Source organism: Ornithodoros turicata, chromosome 6, assembly GCF_037126465.1.
Source record: "Ornithodoros turicata isolate Travis chromosome 6, ASM3712646v1, whole genome shotgun sequence".
Taxonomy (NCBI): Eukaryota; Metazoa; Arthropoda; class Arachnida; order Ixodida; family Argasidae; genus Ornithodoros; species Ornithodoros turicata.
Genome location: NC_088206.1, coordinates 27,515,816 through 27,536,357, shown reverse-complemented (window position 1 = coordinate 27,536,357; position 20,542 = coordinate 27,515,816). Strand labels below are relative to the sequence as shown.

Genomic DNA, 20,542 nt, shown 5'->3' with positions numbered 1-20,542 from the left:
AACCCAGCTCTCCCCTTCCGATCTGTTTTGATTTCGGTCTGTCTACGAACGTCATGATGACGTTTCTCGGGTAGATGTTTATACCCACCGACGGCGATAAACCAGCTAAAGAAGCCGCAACGGGTAAACTTCTGAAAACAAACAAGAAAATTTCGAAGAATAATTGGAAAGTATAACTTACTCGTATTTGACGATGCACTGTGCTATTAAACTCCTCTTTACTTATTCGCGGTGCCAGTAGAGTCGAGAGCGCATTTCTTCAAATACACGTAAATGCGATTATGTATCTAAATATTTTATCACATGACAGTCAAATTTCTCGGGAAAGAACTCGCGAAAATTAGGTTCAAGTGTTTTATCGGTGGGTAGGCGTACGAGGGTTAGTTTTATAAACTTGAAATACTCGGTGCAATTTAAACAGCTTCCTAGAACTGAAATTCTGAGGAACCATCTGACAATAAATATTTTACAGGCAACGGCACATATGGAACGTCACGGAGCCGGTACTCTTTGACAGCGGATTCGCCCTTCGTCCTCCAGAACCATCCTGGTACCAGGCTGCCCTCTTCAAGACGAAAGTAATCTCGAAAAACCTCTCGGCCGTGGCTGTTATTACCGAAGAAGCGACGAAGAACATCGTGCGCCACCTGGAGTTGAGCCCCCGCGACGTAGCCTTCAGCTTGACCAAAGTGGACATCGCCTTCCGCGCCTGCCCATACCGTCCGAGGCCCTGTGGACGCCCATCAAAATACCGCTCCTACGATGGCTTCTGCAACAACTTGCAAAACCCGTATTGGGGCAGCGCCAACTTACGCTACCTACGCTTCCTGCCGCCCAGTTACGGAGATGGTGAGTCCACACATACAAAGCTTGTTCCGACCTTTCAAGTCCGAAACTAAGCCGCGCCGAGCAGCGTATCGATTAATATTTCTAATTCACCTGGAATTCCCGAAAACAATGTCCAAGACGACGCATGTAAACAACATGCTCGATGGCGGTCCAACATTGGGATTAGTGAAAGGTCGATTAGTGAAAGCGGCATCCTACATTTTGTTTTCTTCCGCTCTTAAGGACTACGTACGAAGTACAAGTTCGTAATGAGGGGTCAGCGACATACGTGGGTGCACGCCAGCCAGGAATACCTTGTGCTTGTTATAACCCTCAGTATTCAGTGGTCACGTTACTCACGCAACTCTGAGGTTTCATTTTGGTTATTTTTTAAAGTGGATTTACTTCTTTATATACTTAGAGTCCTCAATGGCTCAAAGGCGGGTGTGCAACGTGGATTGTACGGGAATAATAATTGCAAAAATTAACGGAAGAAGATCTATGTGGGCAAAAACATCATATGATAGCCACACAAACACAACAACAAATGAAGCAAAGCAATACAGACAGCATTCATGATGAACACTTACAGTAGCAGAACACGTCGAGAAACGAGTTCAATTTCTCCTTTTTTTCCTTACAAACAAACAAACGGTGAACAAGAAATACACACAGAGCTCTTACGCAATAACTCTGAGTTACTGGTAATGTCTACAGCACGTTCGGGTAAGGCGTTGCTGATCGAATGCAGCAGTGATATAAATGATTGGAGTGAGAGCAGACCGTCGCTTGATCACGTTTGGAATGCTCGAGCATAAAAGAGTAGGATACCACTATCGAGTTCTGGTTTTCGGTATTTACCGGAACGCGCCGGTACGTGTCTTACGCGGTCGGTGAAGATAACACCGATAAGCACCCGAATATTCACCTCAAATCATCTGTTGTATCAAAGTAAATAACGTAAGCTCTTAACTTGCTTACGTTGCCATCTTAATGACGAGCAATGAATGCCATTGTTAATGTTGCAACGAAAGGAGCGCTGTGCGTTGTCCTCTCAGTCACTTAACATGTGCGTGGCAATTTATTACGTCATGATCAGGTTATCAGTTGATACCGTAACGAAAATGCAAAAAAGTGATGCGTTTACCGTATGTATAGGAAATGCTAGTTTCATTTTTCGACGCTATCACCGAATGTTTTTTGCGTTTAAAATATTCCCACCGGAAATCGTCGATTCGGGTTGAAGGAAATGACCACCGGCTTTTCACACCGAATTTCTGAAAACGCAGAAAAAAAAAAAAATCAGAAACCTTAGTTATAACGAGGGGCAAGAATCACGGTAAATTTTGCTTGAAGATCCTGAGTCTGCTACACAGGAGTGAGATACTATAGCGGGTTTTCAAGCTACATGCACGCGAACATAACATGACTATGATTAGAACTGAAATGGACGACCCTATTCAGAATGACTTCCAAAGAGATTATTAGAGACGAGGCCTCCATGTGGGTGGACACGTACACTACCTTTTGTCATGAGAAATGTTTGGGATGCCCGTTGACGACGCGAGAGACGAAAAACGAAGGTTGTGTAATCCGACGTTTGGTTTGACTTCAGTTCTAATTAGTACATATCGTCAAGAAACATAACATTCTTCCGAGAAGAAAAGATAAATATGTAACACATTATCCGCGCAAGCTGCAAGATGGAACAAACAGATAAGATCACACTGAACGTGGCAGAGAACTGACTCTACTTACTTTTTACATCACGACGTGCAAGAAATGGGCAGCATGTCTCAGACAATGTCAACCTCAGCAGGAGCCACGAATGGGGTCATTAAAAGAACCGACAACAATGATGGGTATACAAGCGACGTATGGATGATAACTATGCATTGTGAGGGTGAATCATCATCATCATCTTCCGATATCGCACACTCAAACTACTGAAAACGGTCATTTCGCTGCCGCAAGGGCCATAAAAGGCTCAGTGAATCGACAACTGTCCCATTGACAACGATTTCGGACGAAATCTTTGCTTGTTTTATTTGAGTTTAGGTGACGAAGAAACACTGTGGTATCGGTGCTTGTCCCGATGGCGACATGTCTGGCCGCTTCAGTCTTTGCACAGTGTGCCCTTGAGTGTCGCCAATTCTGTACTGCAACTCGAGTGCTTCTTAAGATGGCCAACGAAGCGAGGAAAGAACAACATACATAACCCATAGTTGAATATTCATGGGTGTAGCCGTATCGTAACGCTCATATATGTGTGGGTTACAGGACATTTTTTCGTTATAAATGACTTCAAGAAGGAGCACCGATTCATAAACGACCGCTTGTTTTTTGCTATGTAATTTTTGCGAATATAGCAGTGTTTTTTTCGTCTGTTTTTTTTTTAAATATGAAACTCTAGCCGGGGGGGGGGGGGGATTTCGTCTCATAAAAAAATATTGGTTTCACAATTCAACGTTTCATATTTTGCATTATGGCTGTCATCGCTTTATTATCAGAAAAACTGGGACAGGTCATACTGTAATGGATGCCACACGATACCTTTACATGCTTGGAGGCATCGACGTACCGAAGTAAAATTCGCAGCCCGCGTCCCGCAGTCCGCGACTACTCGTTCGTCCACTGGCATGTTTCGTATTCGTTCCTCAGGAAATCACCCAAGCCACTGATCTATATCGACTGCTGATAATGCGGATGCAAAATGGACATGCGAGTCGTTTGTTCTTGTTTGTCTTGAAAACAACTGGATTTTGTTGTACGCAAGTACGTCGTTTGAGGTATGGCGATCATTGCAAGCAGGGTCTGTGCAAGGCGTGACTAATACCACCTGTCACACGGCAAACTGAATGGCATTACCAGCGAAGGACGCTCACACTGAATGACATTCTTCCATGTCACACGGTAAAACCAAATAATAATAGATGCGATTGGCTCTCGCAAAGCGAATGAGTTCGAGGGGCTCATTCACTTTTCCTTTTCGCACCGATTGCATACCTTGTCTGCAGAGAGGTAGCAAAAACAACAAGGATAAACCGTTAGAAGAAATTAAACACGAATGAAAAGCTGTACTCCAATATTTTATCACGAATTTAATAACTTTTGACACGGAGGAAGCAAGGTTTAACGCTGTTTTCAGAGAACTACTCTCGTTCCCAGTCGACTCCCACGCCCGTGCGATTGATACATCGCACATCGGCTTCTTGCTTCTCTTTTGGCTCGTGATACTTAACCAATAGACGATTTCAGAAATTGCATGGCTGACCCGCCAGAGAGCGCCGTGTTGCGAATGCCCCACTGCACCTTGGGATTTAGTTTTCATGAGTCAGACAGAAGAAGAAGAGCGCAAACGGTTTCGGTTTTCCCGCCTTCCTTCGAGCACCAGGCAGGCAAGCACGAATGCAAACAATTTCCCACCACGCATTGCGCGATGCGCGTGACTTGGGCGACGGAGGGTCCCCGTGCGGAGCACAAGAGCAATATCTGAAATCGCCTATTGAGGGCCGTCCGATGCGCAACAAAATAATGTAATGTTTCACTATATGAATTCGAGAAAAGAAATAAAATATAGCGAATGTACCTGTATATAGCTTCATATGTTCGGCCCTGGTGTCTTAATAATCGCCTGTTATATCACTTGCGAATGACATTCTTTTTCTTCGTGTAGCTCGATGCAATACAAACGAATGTGATTCAGTGCGAACGTCAGTCGCTTTGAATGGAATTAAGTTTGCCGTGTGACAGCCCTCGGTATAAGATCTACTAGTCAAATGTGCACATGCAGCTCCCACGTTCTCATGTTTATATCCGTGTATTTACGCGAGCGACATTCCCCAGAATATTCCAGCGGAAGATGCGAAAAACGCCATAGCTTTCTGCTGTCTCGTGAGCGCTCAACGTCGTGTCTTCACGTGCGCTGCTAACCGTGGGGAACATCCTATACGACACAAGATATTCCGTAGCAGACGACAGGAAAAGACGCTGACGGAGCCATCTCCCGAGTGTCGTCTGCTAAGTGCGCGGTACGCCACTCCCGATATTCCGGCACCGTGTGAATGCTCGACGTAACACGGGACGGAACTTCGGTTCCGCGAGTAGTGTTTTCGCTTTTTCTTCCACTAGAATCTTCCGTGAGGATGTCCTTCAACCGTATTAGACAGAAATTGCGTGCACTCCCTTAGCCATCGCGCAGAAATTCGTCCGAGGTATTTTTAAAGAGGTACTAAAGTCCAGCAATTTCAATGGAAGACACGGTTACCTTGACACTAACACAAAAGGAACGAGATATATCGGCTGCGTCATTCGTGATTGATGAGGGAAAGAAGATCCTACAATTTACGCTTTCCTTCTTCCTCTGCTTCCCAAGAAGATCGACAATGCGGACACTTCTCGGATGGGTTCCCTCAAACGATCTCTCGCCATGATTAGATCGCTTGCGCAGACCAGTGACAGCGCATTGTCAACCTTCTGGAGAAGAAGAGGGAGACGGAAAGCGCAGGTTCTTCTTTCCCTCATAAATGACGAACGACGCAACTGAGAAATCTCGTTCCTTTTGTGTTGGTGTCAACGTAATCGTAATCTTTTATTCCACAAGGAGGAATTTCTCCACTTCAGTTGCCCTTTAAAGCTCTCACGGGTAAACTATCAACAGCATCGACGTCCACAGAAAACAAATATTTAGGGAGAAACTTTGCCGCAGAAACAGATTCTACAGAGACGATCGCAGTGGACGACTGCTCGGGAGTGAGAGAGAGAGTGCATCCCCCGTCTGGTATAATGGCATCCTTTGCGGAATTGCGTATCCACCAGCTGAGCTCTTTCGCTGGCAGTGTTGGTGCACGCTTCACCTCAATTCCGTCCGCTAGTGCCGTCCGAAGAATGCAATCGGCGACAGCCGGAAGAGAAATTGGATCGGAGAAGTGCGGAAGCGGAAAAACTCCATGTAAACTCGTCTCGTCAGTAATAGTGACTCGTAGAAAATAATCGGGCACTCCCGATTGGAGGTAGGCATTATCGCTGAACCATCGAGTTTGCATCCATTATCATCTAACGGACGGCAGAAGCCAACATGTCGGAGAGGACTTTTTGTTTTCATCCTGTCTCTTTGCAAATTGATTTAGTACAATGTTAAAAGCGTCCCTTCTAATTAACGTGCCGTTTTTTTTTTCGATGACAAAATGGATCACGCGAGAAAGAATCGTTTAACGCTTCCGTACAGGTAACTTGACAATATTTTTATCGCTCTTTCATGGATGTATTTCATTTGTTTTCGACCCTTCATTTTTTTCTTGTTGCTCTTCTTATTTTTTTTTTTTTTTTGTCTATTGATATTTCCTCTCGATGGATAGCATTATTGACGTTCGCCGATATCCCCATGAGTGTGAGAGGCAGCACGGGTAGTCGGTGATGTCAAACCATTCCCATCGCGTGTTATTTTATTTCAGTTAACATTTTGAACTGGCAGGGAGACTAAGTAGTGCAGTAAAATGCAGCTTAAGAGTAATGCGAACAGTTGATGTAAGTAGCAGTGGCCATAAATAAAAACAAACAAAACAAAATTCTCCCCCGAGAAGATGCAAAAAGATGTGCAAAACGTATTTATAGAAAATACCAGATGCACACGCGGTGCCCGAAATGATGATACTCCGCAAGTATATTCATCTGGGCTTGTTGGTACATGCTGAGCTGAAAAAAAGAAGAAAACATTGAACAGAAGAAAACACAGCGGATGGAAGCAATGCAGCGGGTCCTGTTCACTTCCCGGCAATCACTGTTCAGTACTCGCTGCCTTTTCTTCCCCCCCCCCCCCCTGAAGTGCTAGTCATGGTTTAGTAACCTCAAACAAAGTACACGAATTATTGTTATACCTCGTGAGAAAGTGAGTGAAAATGAAAAATAAATACGGATATCTAAAAGCGATAAAACTCCGGTGCAGGGGACACAAAGAGACAACACAGACGAAGCACTTTAGATGTACCACCAAACAGCCCGGTTTTTATCGCTTTTTAAATACGGATAAATTGGCTGCATCCTGCTAGCGACACGGTTGTCTAAAATCGCCTGTCAGTAGTTCTGCAGCCCATATTTCCGTGGTTGCCCTCGGAAATGTTGTTCCAATATTGTATTTAAAGGAAGACCATACGCTGCACGTGTTTATTACTCAAAATAAATGATATTGCATCACCTGGATAATTGAGATGGGATAAACCAAAGGGTACTGATTTCAGAAAAGCGTGTCGCAAGCAGTACATGCCACTCCCCGTCACTTAACGATTAAAGTAACACTTATCAGTCAGTTACAACGTAAAAAAGCAAACGAAGAAAGACAAGAAACAAAGGGAGCTTAAGGATAAGAAAGCAGGAAAGAGAGAAAGTGCAGAAAAGTTTCCCACACTCTAAGAAAAAAAAAGGAGTAAAACGGGGAGTAATTGCAACTTCTACTCCTCTAGTCTGCAATTACTCCCCATTTTAGTCCCCAAGCCCGACATTTACTCCCCAGGATTGCAAATTGTCACTGAACTTCGCGAATGGTCTCCTGAATGTAACCGTCTACGTAAATATGTGCCCCTCGTCAATTTGAAGGGCATAAGGCTATATAACTCAGCCAACGCAGCAATTTTCCAGCCACACAGAGTAAGAAACAGTTAGCGCATCTTTCTTCGCAAATTGTGCCCTATGTATAGCGCAAGATTTTATATCACTCGATATATCACGGTTGACGGTTTGCTTCAAAGTATTTTCATGCATGCACACGAATTATGTGCTTGAGACTCTTACAACAGCGCGTGAAATGCAGTCTCCACTCTGTGACATTCATTTACTCCCGAAAGGGACTATTTTTTGTGGCAATGCATTTAGTCCCCAAAAGGAGTAAAAGTACTCCTTTTTTCTTAGAGTGCATACTGAAGATTGATTATGTAGAGATGAAGCTTCTTATGCGTCGAGTTTAGATTGACGAAAAGGGAGTAAAACGGCGCCGTAAGGGGAGAGGAACACCACCGAGTAGTATTTTAAAAAGGAATGCAGAACGTCTGAATTGAACTGTACAGGCCATGAAAAGCGGGATATTCAATGTACAAAAAGATGGGAAAGACGGGCTCCATGTCAAGATGGACTCCTTCTCGGAAGAAGCAACGAGATGAGAAATTGCACGTGGATCCCCCAGGATGTAAGACAGTAGGACATACCGAATGAATGAGCGATAGAGCAATACGGGGGAGAAAGACACGACGAGTTCTGGTTAGAACACGGAAGCCATCTTTAGTATTACGCGAGAAATAATGAGAGTCTGACGGCGGCTATTAATTATTATGTCAGGGAGTGCAACTGCGTCTGCAACAACCGTGAAAACAGGGTCGGCCTGCGAGCTCCTTTTGGTTTTAAAGGGACACTCCGAGGCAATCCGAAACTATTATAATGGCTGTGTAAATAGGTACCATGCGTGACGTCACCGGTAGTCTCGTGTGGGCCACCGGCTGTTTTTTCGGGCACGCGCTTTGTAACTTCTTCGTGCCACATGGATGACCAGTCATATGCTTCCACGATTTCGTTCTAAACTATTCGCCTGCGGTAAAAGCAAAACCATCAGAAACCCGTACACGAGGACTACCGGTGAGGTCAAGCCCAGTGTTGCTGGATTGCTTCTCCGTGGAGGAGAGCCTAATCACTCAAAGGAAAATATTCATTTTCTAATTATCTGTGCCACCTGGGGATGAGAAATTGTATTCACTAAAATATCATACGGTATACGGATTGATGTCGCACTTTTACCTCAACACGTTTTTGGTGCCGAGTCGCCCTTTAAAGATGAAACATTTATTATCACGTCGATAGGCCTTAATGACGTCGACGGACAGATCCCAGTCGGGGTGTTTGACCAATTATTCATGTACACAACCATGCGGGAGACCTCAGGTAATGGACGCCATGTCAGACATATTTTGCGCGCTTTGTTAGTTACACATTTAGAATTACGCGTTAGAGCGTGACGGCAAATTTGCAAATTGTCGGTCGTGAAAAGTTACAAAGGCAAGGTTAGCGCACAGATTGGGAATATAGCTGCGTCTGTAGCTTTCTGGTCCTTCTTGTAGTAAGTTAATTTGATATGTGCGCCAATATTATCAAACTGCTATACTGTCAATTGAATGATGCCAGTTGAAGAAAAGACACCAGCAGTGGATTCGAACCCAGCACACTCTGATTGCCTGTCAGAGATTCTGCCAATTACACCATGTTAGCTACTCTCTTTTCAACGTACCAAGCCACACTAGGAAACACGGGGTCATCCACTCACCCTTATTGCCATTGTGTTGTTGAGTTGAGTTGAGTTGGAATGTAAAAAAGAGAAGAAATTGAATTTGTCACCTGATGAATTCTGCTGCTCCCATAAAGAACTCCTAAATAGATGAACCCCACCGAAAGAAAAAAGAAAAATGAAAGCCATTGTGTTGTGTTTGTCCTATGTGTTATTGTATCATCCGCTACAACGTTGCTATACTGTGTTCTGGGGCCAGCGTGCTGCACCTTCATATATATATTTTTTTTTCTATCACTATTGCTCACACTCCCTGCTATATCCACTTTTAAATACCAGAGTCCAGAAGGCGGACTACCTATCCAAGAAAATGACGAAAGCAACTTAACGACGATTCCAAGCGCGAAAGAGAAACAGGGAATGTGTTTCTTACTACAGCCCTCGCCTTTTTTTTTTCTTCTATTCATTATTGTTTTTTGAGTATTGCTCACAGACATCAGCCCTCTCTTTCACGTGTATGGCTATAACACGTTCGCTCCTAATCACTAAAAAAACTAACAATTCATTGATTGTTTCCGATCTTTGCATGCTGTTCATTTTACAACCTAAGGACAAAAATTCTCGGATAAACCGCGTAAAATATCCCGTAATTCACTCTCAAGATGTCTCTCTGAATTCCTTCGCCCGCGGATGCTATTTAGGGCTCGCTTCTGGGAAGTGGTCTCAATGATGAAGCAGCGCTTGAAGGAAATGTCACTGTCGCGGATAGAAACTAGCGAATGTGCATGTTTGTGCATGGTTCGTTGGTTTGGTGGGAGAAACGCGTATGTATACTAAATGTATTCTGACCAGAAAGCAGAGAGCTGTTCGATGTGTTACTTTTGCCGAGGAAGTGAATTGTTTGAATGAATTGAAGTCAAATTTCTGGTGCCTTACGACGTTTAAATTCATCTTTCAATAATCGCGTTTGATGTCGTGCTGTCCTCCGTCCCACCTTCGTCCTGTTAACTGACATGGGAATCAGGTTTGTAGCCATGTAGCACATAGAGCCCGCATATAGCCCAGCACTCAAACAGGTTAATTTTTTAGAATAAAGCAAGTCATCGTGTATTGAGACTTTTGGGTTTCATCGTCGAAAATACATTTTTTGAAACAGTGGGAGTTACTCACAACCTGATATACAGAGATATGGACATATAGCGGCGACAAGCTCACAGCTCGAAATTGATATTTTACAGTTTTAATTACGCGCTTCAGTAAACGTGCGAAAATTATTAGAGTAAGAAGGAGCTACAGCCAGAAGTATTTGGATCGATTAAATACGGGATTGCCGTATACACAAGGAAGTCCCATTCAGTTGTAGTGTTCAGATGAAGGCACAGTGGCGCTGCTCTCACTGAAGTTTTGAATACTGAGTGCAGTCCTTTGTATATTAGTGAAGGCCGTTTTGTCATCCCGTTGGAAAGTTTTCATCGACACAAGAGCGCGTGGGAGAATCGAAACGAGGTGACCTCGAAAAGAGCCGCCATTGTTAAAGGCGACTGTTGACAATGGGCTGCCGTCTTCCGCAATCGTGCTCTTCGTAAGGGAATCCCCGTTAGTTGGACACGAGATGGAGCAGGACCAATACCTGGCGGTATAATGGACCGTTTCTTTACATTGCCAACGACCGAAACAAAAAGCGAGCCAGAATGGATGGCTTCAATAAGCAAATTCGGAAGCAAACGCTGGTGATGATACGAGCAACAATTTGCGTTACACTTTACTCACGGGAATGGAAAATGCAGAGTTTTGAACCATCCAGAACTGGGCTATTTATACAACCGAAGCAGACATTCATTCACTCGCAACAGAAATAAATGTATACATACATACAGAGTTTGGACAAAATAACTCCAACACCAACCACACATCACACGTTATTTTCTTAATATGGAGTATAGGGCCCCCTGTTGCACATAATACAGCTGAATTACGTCGAGGAATGGACAAACATAAATCGCAACAACAACATGTAAATTTTATGCCACTCTTCAGCCAGTACTGAAGCTAGCCCCATGATGGAAGCAGGTGGTAGGAATCTACTCCTGACTTCGTTCTCTAGAATGTCCCACACAAGTCATAACATTCCAGTCTCGTGACTGGGCTGGCCAGGACAGATGTAGAAGTTCACTTTCATTCTCTTCCAACCAGGATCTATGTAGAAATAGGGATGTTCGAGATATTTTGTCCAAGCCCTCTACATAAGATGTAGTGCACATATCTAGTCTTGTACATAATGTACACATTCGGTTTAGGTATACATATTTGTATTGCATTGTACATGTATTGTACGTATCTTGCGTAGTAGTAGTAGTCACAGTGGTGTCCACAGTATAGTCATAACTAGATGTCTGTGCGGGTATGGAATTATCGATCCGCTCCCGCACCGCACCTGCAGACACAACCTCCCAATCCGTACCCGCACGAGTTTTGGTGGAACTACCGGCACCTGCGGGTCACGCGAGTATATCCGCAGACCCGCACTACAGGGGCGTGCAGTCGAGTTGCACGAGTTAGTGTACTGCAGCGCAAACAAGAAAAACACGAAAGGGTTTGTGAACGTTTAATCGTACTCTACATTTGGTACATCACATGCACGATACATAATTGTCGAAAGAACGGCCATCAAATTATTATAAAACGCACTGGAAGTCCGGTCTTTTGCGCGTATGTTTCGCGAAAAAGCATGAACGCGAGTATGTTGCGGGTACCACTACGACCCGCAGCGGCAACGCGGGTGCACGCGCACTACACCCGCGACCCGCATCAAGTCACATTTTCTACCCGCAAAACCAGGATTAGTGCGTGTATCCTGGCTTATCCACGGGTACACCCGCAACCGCGCAGGCCTCTAGTCATAACAACGTAACTAGCACAACTATAGCCCAACTAGGTCCAACTGGTGTCGTGTAGTGTAAGTAAATTTTCCTATAACAAAGAAATGTTCAGCCATGCAGTTTGGCGCCGATGATGGTCATACGGCTATTTTCGTATCGTTTACCTGATATGGCGCCATACTGTGCGACAGGGGGTCATGCAACCTGGGCCAACATCATAGGAACTATGCCGACATTTGCATTGGGGTGTTCGAGAAAGAACCAGTGAAAACACCCGGACAACACACCATGTGCGGAATGATCAGCGATACGCGCGTTTCTTTTCAGTGCGCGTGTGGCTGTGTGTATTACACCGAAGCAACTTTGCCGCCTACGATCACAGTTGGCAGCGCAGGATGACCGACCTTGCAGCGTTGTCAAAATTCTAGAGTCGTGAAACCATAATTCCAGCAACGAGCGTTTGGAGCTGTAGCCCAATCTTTTCGGAACACTGAGGCGGACATCAAGTTCGAGAGCTTTGGCGGTCCCACGACTTCAATTTAACGCTTAACTCTGTTTCAGTAAAAGGAGTTATTGTCACTAAAACATTTATCACGTCACCAACTAACGTTTGTAAAAAAAGAATTGAGTGTTACTTCAAATTACTTGAACTTTTAGCAAACCTTGATCTCGGTTCAAAGTTAACCAGTGTTTGTGAAACCTAGCCTAGGGACCTCAGGGAAGAATAGTGGAACTATAATCACGTCATTTGATATTTTCGCTCCCTCCCTTTTTAGTGCGACACACTTCGCTCCTTCGTTACATTTTCTTTCATCTTAGTTGTTCATACTTTATTATTCATTTATTTTTTCATTTTATCTGCAACCCCAAGCGGTACGTCGCTGAGCACTCAGCGTTAAGTGACATGGGGTAGACGGATCCACACAAGGAGAACTTCTGGAGTGGTGGTGGTGTTGAAAGAGCTCGCCGTTGTCAGCCTGATAGAGGTGGGCAACGTCACGACTAACGCTATGGGGGGAATGTACGACAGACAGACACCGCAGCCGGCGATCCCCCATAGACCCCATACGAGCCATAGCGAGCGGGTGATGCCTGCTGTCATATTGGAAGGGACAAAAACTGACACCGCCAGTATGGTTGCGGGCAAAGCGTACCTTTTTTGCAGCTGCGTCTTGCGGGGAAATCGATAGAAAGAATCAGCCCGTCTGCCGTATGTCATTATGAGCACGAAATCTTAGATTTCGTAAGTGATTATCGCACATGCATAACGAACGGTCAACAAGGGGGTTATGAGAGTTTTATCCAGCGATTTCCAGCACGGTCCATTTAAGCGAGGCAGAAACGCCTTTTTTAAGCAATTATTTTGCATGTTAGCATAAAGTTTCACACGCAAAACTACTAAGGAAGTTGTCCGCTATTATACAACACGATGGTCTCATACAATGGCTTACATTCTATCTTCAGGACAGATTGCAGTGTGTTTCATTGGACGATTATATGTATCACCAAAAGTGCCTGCTACATCGGGAGTGCCCCAAGGGTCCGTCCTGGGTCCCGTCCTTTTCCTTATATTTTTGAATGATATTGCAGAAGTTGTGTCTCTACCATGTGGGTTATATGCTGATGATTGCATTATTTGCGACGTTGTGAACAATACAAATGATCAACTGCTATTAGATGAATCACTCAACAAAGTTCTTAAATGGACAAGGTACTAGCAGATGGAATTAAACGTTAAAAAGTGCGTGCAAATGACAATATCCAGGAAAAATAGGCCACTGTCTTTCGCTTACTCATTGGACAATGCGCGCCTCCGCACCGTAGACAGATACAACTACCTTGGAGTTATATTAACATCCGATCTCCGTTGGACCTGTCACGTCGATGAAGTTTCAAGAAAGGCCACCAAGAGACTGTGGTTCTTGAGGCGTTTTATGCGCAATTGCACCCGTAAAACTAAGCTTGCAGCTTATCTTTCCCTTGTTCGCCCAATCCTTGATTATGGAGACGTAGTCTGGGATCCTCACACAGCATCCGACATACTTAAGTTAGAACGTGTTCAGCCTCGTTTGAGTGGAATTTGCTTCCTGAATCAGTCATATCTCTTTACATGATACAGACACGTTTGTTTCAACTATAACAAGTATGTTTGCTAACATCTTAACATAGTGTTTCGCACTCGTTGATATTACCATGTTGTCATACGTATTGTTACCACCAGACTTGTACGTATTTGGAGTATTGTATTTAAAATACTGTATTTTAAATACAATTTGCGGTATTTTGGTACTCTACTCAATACTTTTTGTTTTGTGTATTTGTACTCTATTTAAAATACATTTTATGGTATTTTCTACTCAATACTCTAATTACATATTTTGGATCTCCCTCTCAAACTTTCTGTGCCTCGTCTTTTCATTATGTTGCTTGTTAAATGGAAATTTCCTGAGTCCCTCGGACTGGACCCGGACATTGGCCCTTCTTGGAAGTCTCCATTTAGAGATCTTGGCGCGTGTGTACTAATCCTTCGTAAGTGAGGGTTCTATTATGTGTGCCCTGTGGGACCTGCTAAAGTTTGCTTTGTTCTGGGTCACATATACCTAGTGGAGTTATGTAGTGTCTCTTTGTCATCTTTTGGGGACTTGTGTTTAGATGAGTCCTATCACACAGGGACGACTTGGGTAGTACACGGGGGTTAGGTGATTCCTGTCACATAGCGGCGACATGCCGCATTGACCAGTGACTGGTGACATTTTGCGTTCAAGGATAAATAGTATCTTAATTGTATTTCAAATACTTTTTGAAGTATTTTGTACTCTATCTTAATTACTTTAATTTTCTTGTATTTATACTCTATCTTAATTACATTCTGACGTCAGTATTTATTATCTTATCTTAAATACATTTTTGAGTATCTTGTACATGTCTGGTTACCACCGAACGTTAACAATCCCGCTTGTTATGTTTATTGTTCGGCCTAGTGTCTCTTTGCTCCACTGGGCGGTCAGCAATATTACCCAAATAAAAAAAATAAAAGAAGCACACATTCTAGAGCTACCTCAGTCAGCAGGTGTTTATTGATTCGCTTTTTTTCTGCGCCCGCTAAGATGGCGACGCGCAGGCGTCACCGCTCGGTCGCCTCTTCAACTCGAAAAGTTTTAGTATATAACCCCCTTGGATCCACATTTGTGGAACCACCATCTCTATATTTTTCGTCAAAAAATCCATCCATGATTGACACACGGGATTGACTTGAAAACTAAAAACCCCACATTCTAACGAACCAACCAGCACAACGACCTATTGAAATTCACCATTCCATGGTTACCTGCGTTCTATCTACAAATCTCCAAGTCGCGAGAGTAGCATGCTATACACGCCAACGAGATAACGCGATTAAAGTGCTAATGGAGCAGATCTTCGGCGCTTATCCTTTCCGATATCTTCTCCGAAGAACTCCTTCGTTTCGTACGTCACTCAATGAAATTAGCGGACATAATTGGTCAGGTATAAAATACGTCAATTACACCAGGAGAAATATTCCGATATATTCAATCAATCAATTTATTATGTCAATCTCAAATTACAATACTGGGAATTGCCTAAAACCAGTGCAAAAAGCCACTTCACAAGGGCGCAATCCCGTCTCGTACACTCGTTTCGACAACAGGTACATCGAACAAATATTACAAACGGAGATTAAACAAACTATAAACGCTAACAAAATTACAAACACTACACAAATAATGATGTTAATGAAGATAACGAGATAACATTAATATTTACTCTGTGAGCATGGACATTTAAAGTGGTAGGAAGACTTTGAGATTGAGATTGATTGCCAAAATTAGTTCTAGAAGTGGAAACTTTCCGCTTTTCTGCATGACGGGTGCGCTGTGCCAGCTGTTTTTATGGGAACGGTCATACGATTTTATTACCACTTTTCATAGCTAATAAACATGCTTTTGGTAAAAAAAATACGTACAAAAACGTGTTATTTTCATGATGATATGAGTATTAAACAAAATTTGAGTGCGTCTCACACAAGTTACAATAATTCTAACAGGTGGTGGTGGTGGTGAACGGGCGGCCGTTGTCGGCCTCACACAGGTGGGCTACGTCACGACTAACGCGCTGGGGAATGCGCGTCCTGGGCCGACTTCTAAGGGAACAGTGCCGACATATGTCTGAAAGAGTCCGAGGAAAACACAGGAAAAACCCCAGACAGCACAGCCGGCTCCGGGATTCGAACCCGGGTACCTACCGGGTGCCACTACACTGGCTGGCAGTTCTCCAAACCAATGGGCAGTAGCGCAGGACGGAAACTACGGGTGAATTGGGAAATGAAGCTGCAGACGACGTAGCAGATATAACGCATCTCGTCAACGGAACACCTAGTGACATATTCCAAGTCAGATGAAAAAGCTGAGAAAAAGCTGTTGAAATTGCTGAGAGAAGGCAATAGCCAGTCTGACTTTGTCGTGACTTAAATCCCCAATTTTTTCTTCTTCTATTCACATCACAAGGCAATGGTTACAAGCCAATAGTCGTTCGTCCTTGCTGCACCAGATAGACCCGGAGATGAAATTCCGTATTCCGTCCAGCATACGGGGACCTATCCAGACACTTAGTTCAGTGCGGTAGAGGGGTAGTCGGTTCATACACTGGCATACCTCGTCCGTGTCTTATGTGCGCTATCCACACACTTTTGCACCTGTTTCGCATTAACGTCCCGTCTGGACGACTGTTTCTCGGCAGGGGTAGTTCAGCAAGCTGTTCAATGTGTGCAACTGTGGAAAACACGGAGCACATCCTCATGCACTGCACAAAATATGCACCCTAAAGAGGTACATTGAAATCTGCACTCGACAATATAAACTTCGACATATAGTAAAGGTGTTGGATGTATGGAAACCCAAGAAGAGAGATGCAACGTTGTCAGCACCTGTAAACTTTATACTGAGCTGTGATTTCGAAACAGACCTTTAGGACCGCGTGCTTGGCATGCGCCGTCGAGTTCCTTGTTGCTTGTTCCAGTTTTAGTTTGTCGCAATTCTGTGCGCTTTTATGGGATGCATATGCATGTAAACATGCAGTTCAGGCAGAGGGACGGGTGATGTTTTTGTATTTTTTTTATTTTTCCTTTTTGCGGGGCTCATTCATTGATGTGTTCATTTTGGGACGAGCAGAATTCGTCGGGTGACGAATTCAGTTCCCCCCTTTTTTTGTAACATTGAAACTAAACTAAACTCTACAAGTGAATTGTAAATAATAATTTTTATCATATTTTGCAAAATTTGACGGAAGCGCTTCATGAGCCCGGGCTGAGCTTTGATGGGACTTCGAGATTTTGGCCTTAGCATATGTTCGGCGATATGTGGCGAATCCACGATAGGTTTTCAGAAAAATGTACTCATTTGACCGATTTGACGAGTTCAGTGTGGTTTCGTCCTAGAAATACATCAACAGTACAATTTACGGGTTTATTTTTCGGCTTGTTAGGTACAGCCTTGGTTTTGTTAGTATTTATAACTAGGCGATTTGTTACTGCTCAACGGTTTATTGCAGCAAGAGCTACATTAGCTTGATCTACAATTTGGTCAAGGGCGGAACTGGAGATGAATATGGTCTTATCATCGGCATTCATGTAAAATTTAACAGCTATTGATGTTGTCAGTTGTAAATAACAACGGGCGTAACGCAACGGGCCTGTGGAAAGCCCGTCAATTAATGAATCGGTGTTAATCGAAACGCACTGTTTCAGTGAGGTTAACATACGATTGAAAAAAAAAAAAAAACTCTTCGAACAGAACCGGATAACACGGCAACCACAATCGCGAATGATATCCGCTGATTCGTTGCTATATTTGTGACACTTATGCAGCTATGTGAAGTGTCACAGAAAGGCACACGCTTTGTCCAAATCGGGAATAATGGCGGTATATCTATCTGTGGAATGTTTGACCTTCAAACGTGTTATGTAGCCAAGTTGTATTTTAAAAGTGTTATCTTAATCGTTACGGGCGATTTTTAATTCTAGAAAGCTATATACTCACCCCATACTTTCTATAATGGAATTAAGCGAGCGCTTATTCAAACAAAGGTGGACGAGTAAATTTCCCCCTATTTTTATTTTCCACTCCAAAAGTCCATCCATTCTTTCTCATAAGAAATGCAGCATAAAAAAAGGATGCTTATTTGTATTTATTTTACTGTATCGTGGCCTTTTTGCAACGTGGCTCGAGCGCAGTGTAATCTTTCCACGAAAATACCAGTAGACAGTTGCATACTATGCATGTTGGTAAACAACGCGTTTGATGTTCCGGCCCAAATGTCAGGCTAAAAAAAAATATTATATTTTAAGGGCGATAGAGTAACTGCGTGACATGGTGTTGAAGGAAACAAGCAGTCAGAGAAAACGCACGCGGACGGAGGGATCGAACACAATTTCTTCACCTGAACATTAGTAATCGAGTACGGAGTTTGAGTGAACATCACAAAAAAGTAACCAACTAAAGTACAAGCGTAATCAAATGATTAGATTAAACTACAATTACAAATCGTTGTTGCTCTTGCACCTGAAACGTGTATGTGCAACATAATTGCATCTACAGTTGCAGCTGTTGGATGCTCAGATACGCGTACCTGTCACATCACGAGACACAAAGCACAACAACAACAACAACAAATAGATCATGACTATGGCCTGGGGTGATTCACCGCTGGAGAGCAGTACACTACCCCATTACACGCGAAACATGAGATGTGAGATATGAAAATGAAGTTATGTGCCCGGGCTGAGCTTTGATGGGGCTTCGAGATTTTGGCCTTAGCATATGTTCGGCGATATGTGGCGATTCCACGATAGGCGCCACTCTCCTCCACTGGCTGCGCAGCGCTACGTCACACAAAAGGAAGGTGAAGAAAGAAACACATGAAAGAAGCGCCAATGGTCATTGAGATGCAGGGGAGGTCCCTACAGCGTCTGGAGCAAACCGGTAGAGAAGAGGAACTCCAACAACATCCGAAGACATCGACGGTGTTGCACATGGCTCTGACATGGGCCAAGAATTGCAGCCAGGTTGAACGTCCTTCTGCATGACATCTATTTTGTGACATTTATTCGTGCTTAAAGCCATGAGCGTTCGAGCCACACACAAAATATCTTACTCTCAGGTAATAGATGCGTGACAAAGACCCTGGACTCTCGCCCCCTTTTTGCCAAAATTGCTTGGTCCATGGCCGAATCCAGCCCACCAACGCTCTATCCTCAAAGCTCTTCTGACCCTTTTAGACATTGTAGGACTTGGGTCCTCACTGTGAGGCGACTCATTATTCAATTACCCACATTACCACCAGCAATAGGGTAGAGTATCGCCCCTTGCACTCCCCAGTCACAATCACAAAATAAAGTTGCTGTTGTTGTTGTTGGTAGCGAGATTTAGATCCAGATCACTAGCGTATAGCCAGAAAAATATATTGAGAAAGGTTCTATGAGAACTTTACATGGGGAGGAACATTTCACCCTCGTTTTCCTTTCCCCAAATGATAGACCTAAGAGAACGATTTCGGGGCAGGTTGAACCCCTGACCCCCTCCACTCAGTGGCGTTGCCAGAGGGATTTCGGGGGTTCAACCCCCCCCCCCCTGAAATTATTGGGAAAAACGAGGGTGGAATCCTCAATCCACATCCACATGTAAAGTTTCCGTAGAGCCCCTCCAAAAAATAGTTTTCTGGCTACGGTACTGCTCACCCTCACCCTCTAATTACGCCACCGATCTATTCATGCATGACGTAGAATGACATCCCAGTGCTTTGGTGCGTCTCGAAATATAAGTAAGTTTGTCAGGAAACAGGGAGAGACAAACATATAGAGCATCCCCCTATTTCTTCTCGATGCACGCGGGGTGAAACATTTCCTAAGACACGTGCATTCGCCCATTTATACGAAGTCACCAGGAAATTGTCGTAGCGCCAAGACTCCGAAGGGAACAAGAAAGTGTTGCCGGCTATAGTCTTGTTATAATCGTGTGATTTATTGCCATTACGCTACGGTTGTCCTCAAGTGATATGGAGTCTGTATATTGTATGATGCATGTATGTGTGGGAAACAGAGACGTTGGTCGCAACTATATGCGGGTCTGCTACTTCCTACTCGTGCGCTGCTGAAGCCAGAAGCTATGATGATGATGATGATAATGATAATGATGACATCGCCAGAGATGATACTCTACCCTTTAACTCTCGGTAATCTGGTAAAAATATGATGATGAGTGACAGCGAAAAGGATGTGCTCAAGTTTTTCCAATTCATCACAATGACGGCATCTTAGAGAGTCAACTTGTCGGAAGTGGTAACTCCACTGAGCTGTGAAAGTCACAGTGAGGAGCATCCGGTGAATTAATGCAGCAACCCGGCGAGAGGTATTTAATCGCATCCGGTAAAACGGATTGCAGTAGAGAGTCTGATCGACGCTGAAATGAATTCTAAGAAGAGAAGCCCACCCCGTATCCGTCAGGAGGCGTCTTCGATGACCAAGCGCTGGTAGGATCAGTTGGCCTCGGAAGAACTT

General features: G+C 43.8%; 2 protein-coding genes across 2 annotated transcripts in view; one reads left to right on the top strand and one right to left on the bottom strand.

The window, feature by feature from the left end:
- The window catches only part of LOC135396485 (major facilitator superfamily domain-containing protein 4A-like), a 184,948-nt gene that overhangs the window by 104,236 nt on the left and 60,170 nt on the right, over positions 1–20,542 (bottom strand). The gene's annotated exons all lie outside the window — the stretch shown is intronic.
- The window catches only part of LOC135396484 (uncharacterized), a 60,984-nt gene that overhangs the window by 5,561 nt on the left and 34,881 nt on the right, over positions 1–20,542 (top strand). The window contains exon 2 of the mRNA XM_064627479.1: positions 473–849. Within this exon, the coding sequence (XP_064483549.1) occupies positions 473–849 (377 nt within the window). The remainder of the gene's footprint in view (positions 1–472; positions 850–20,542) is intronic.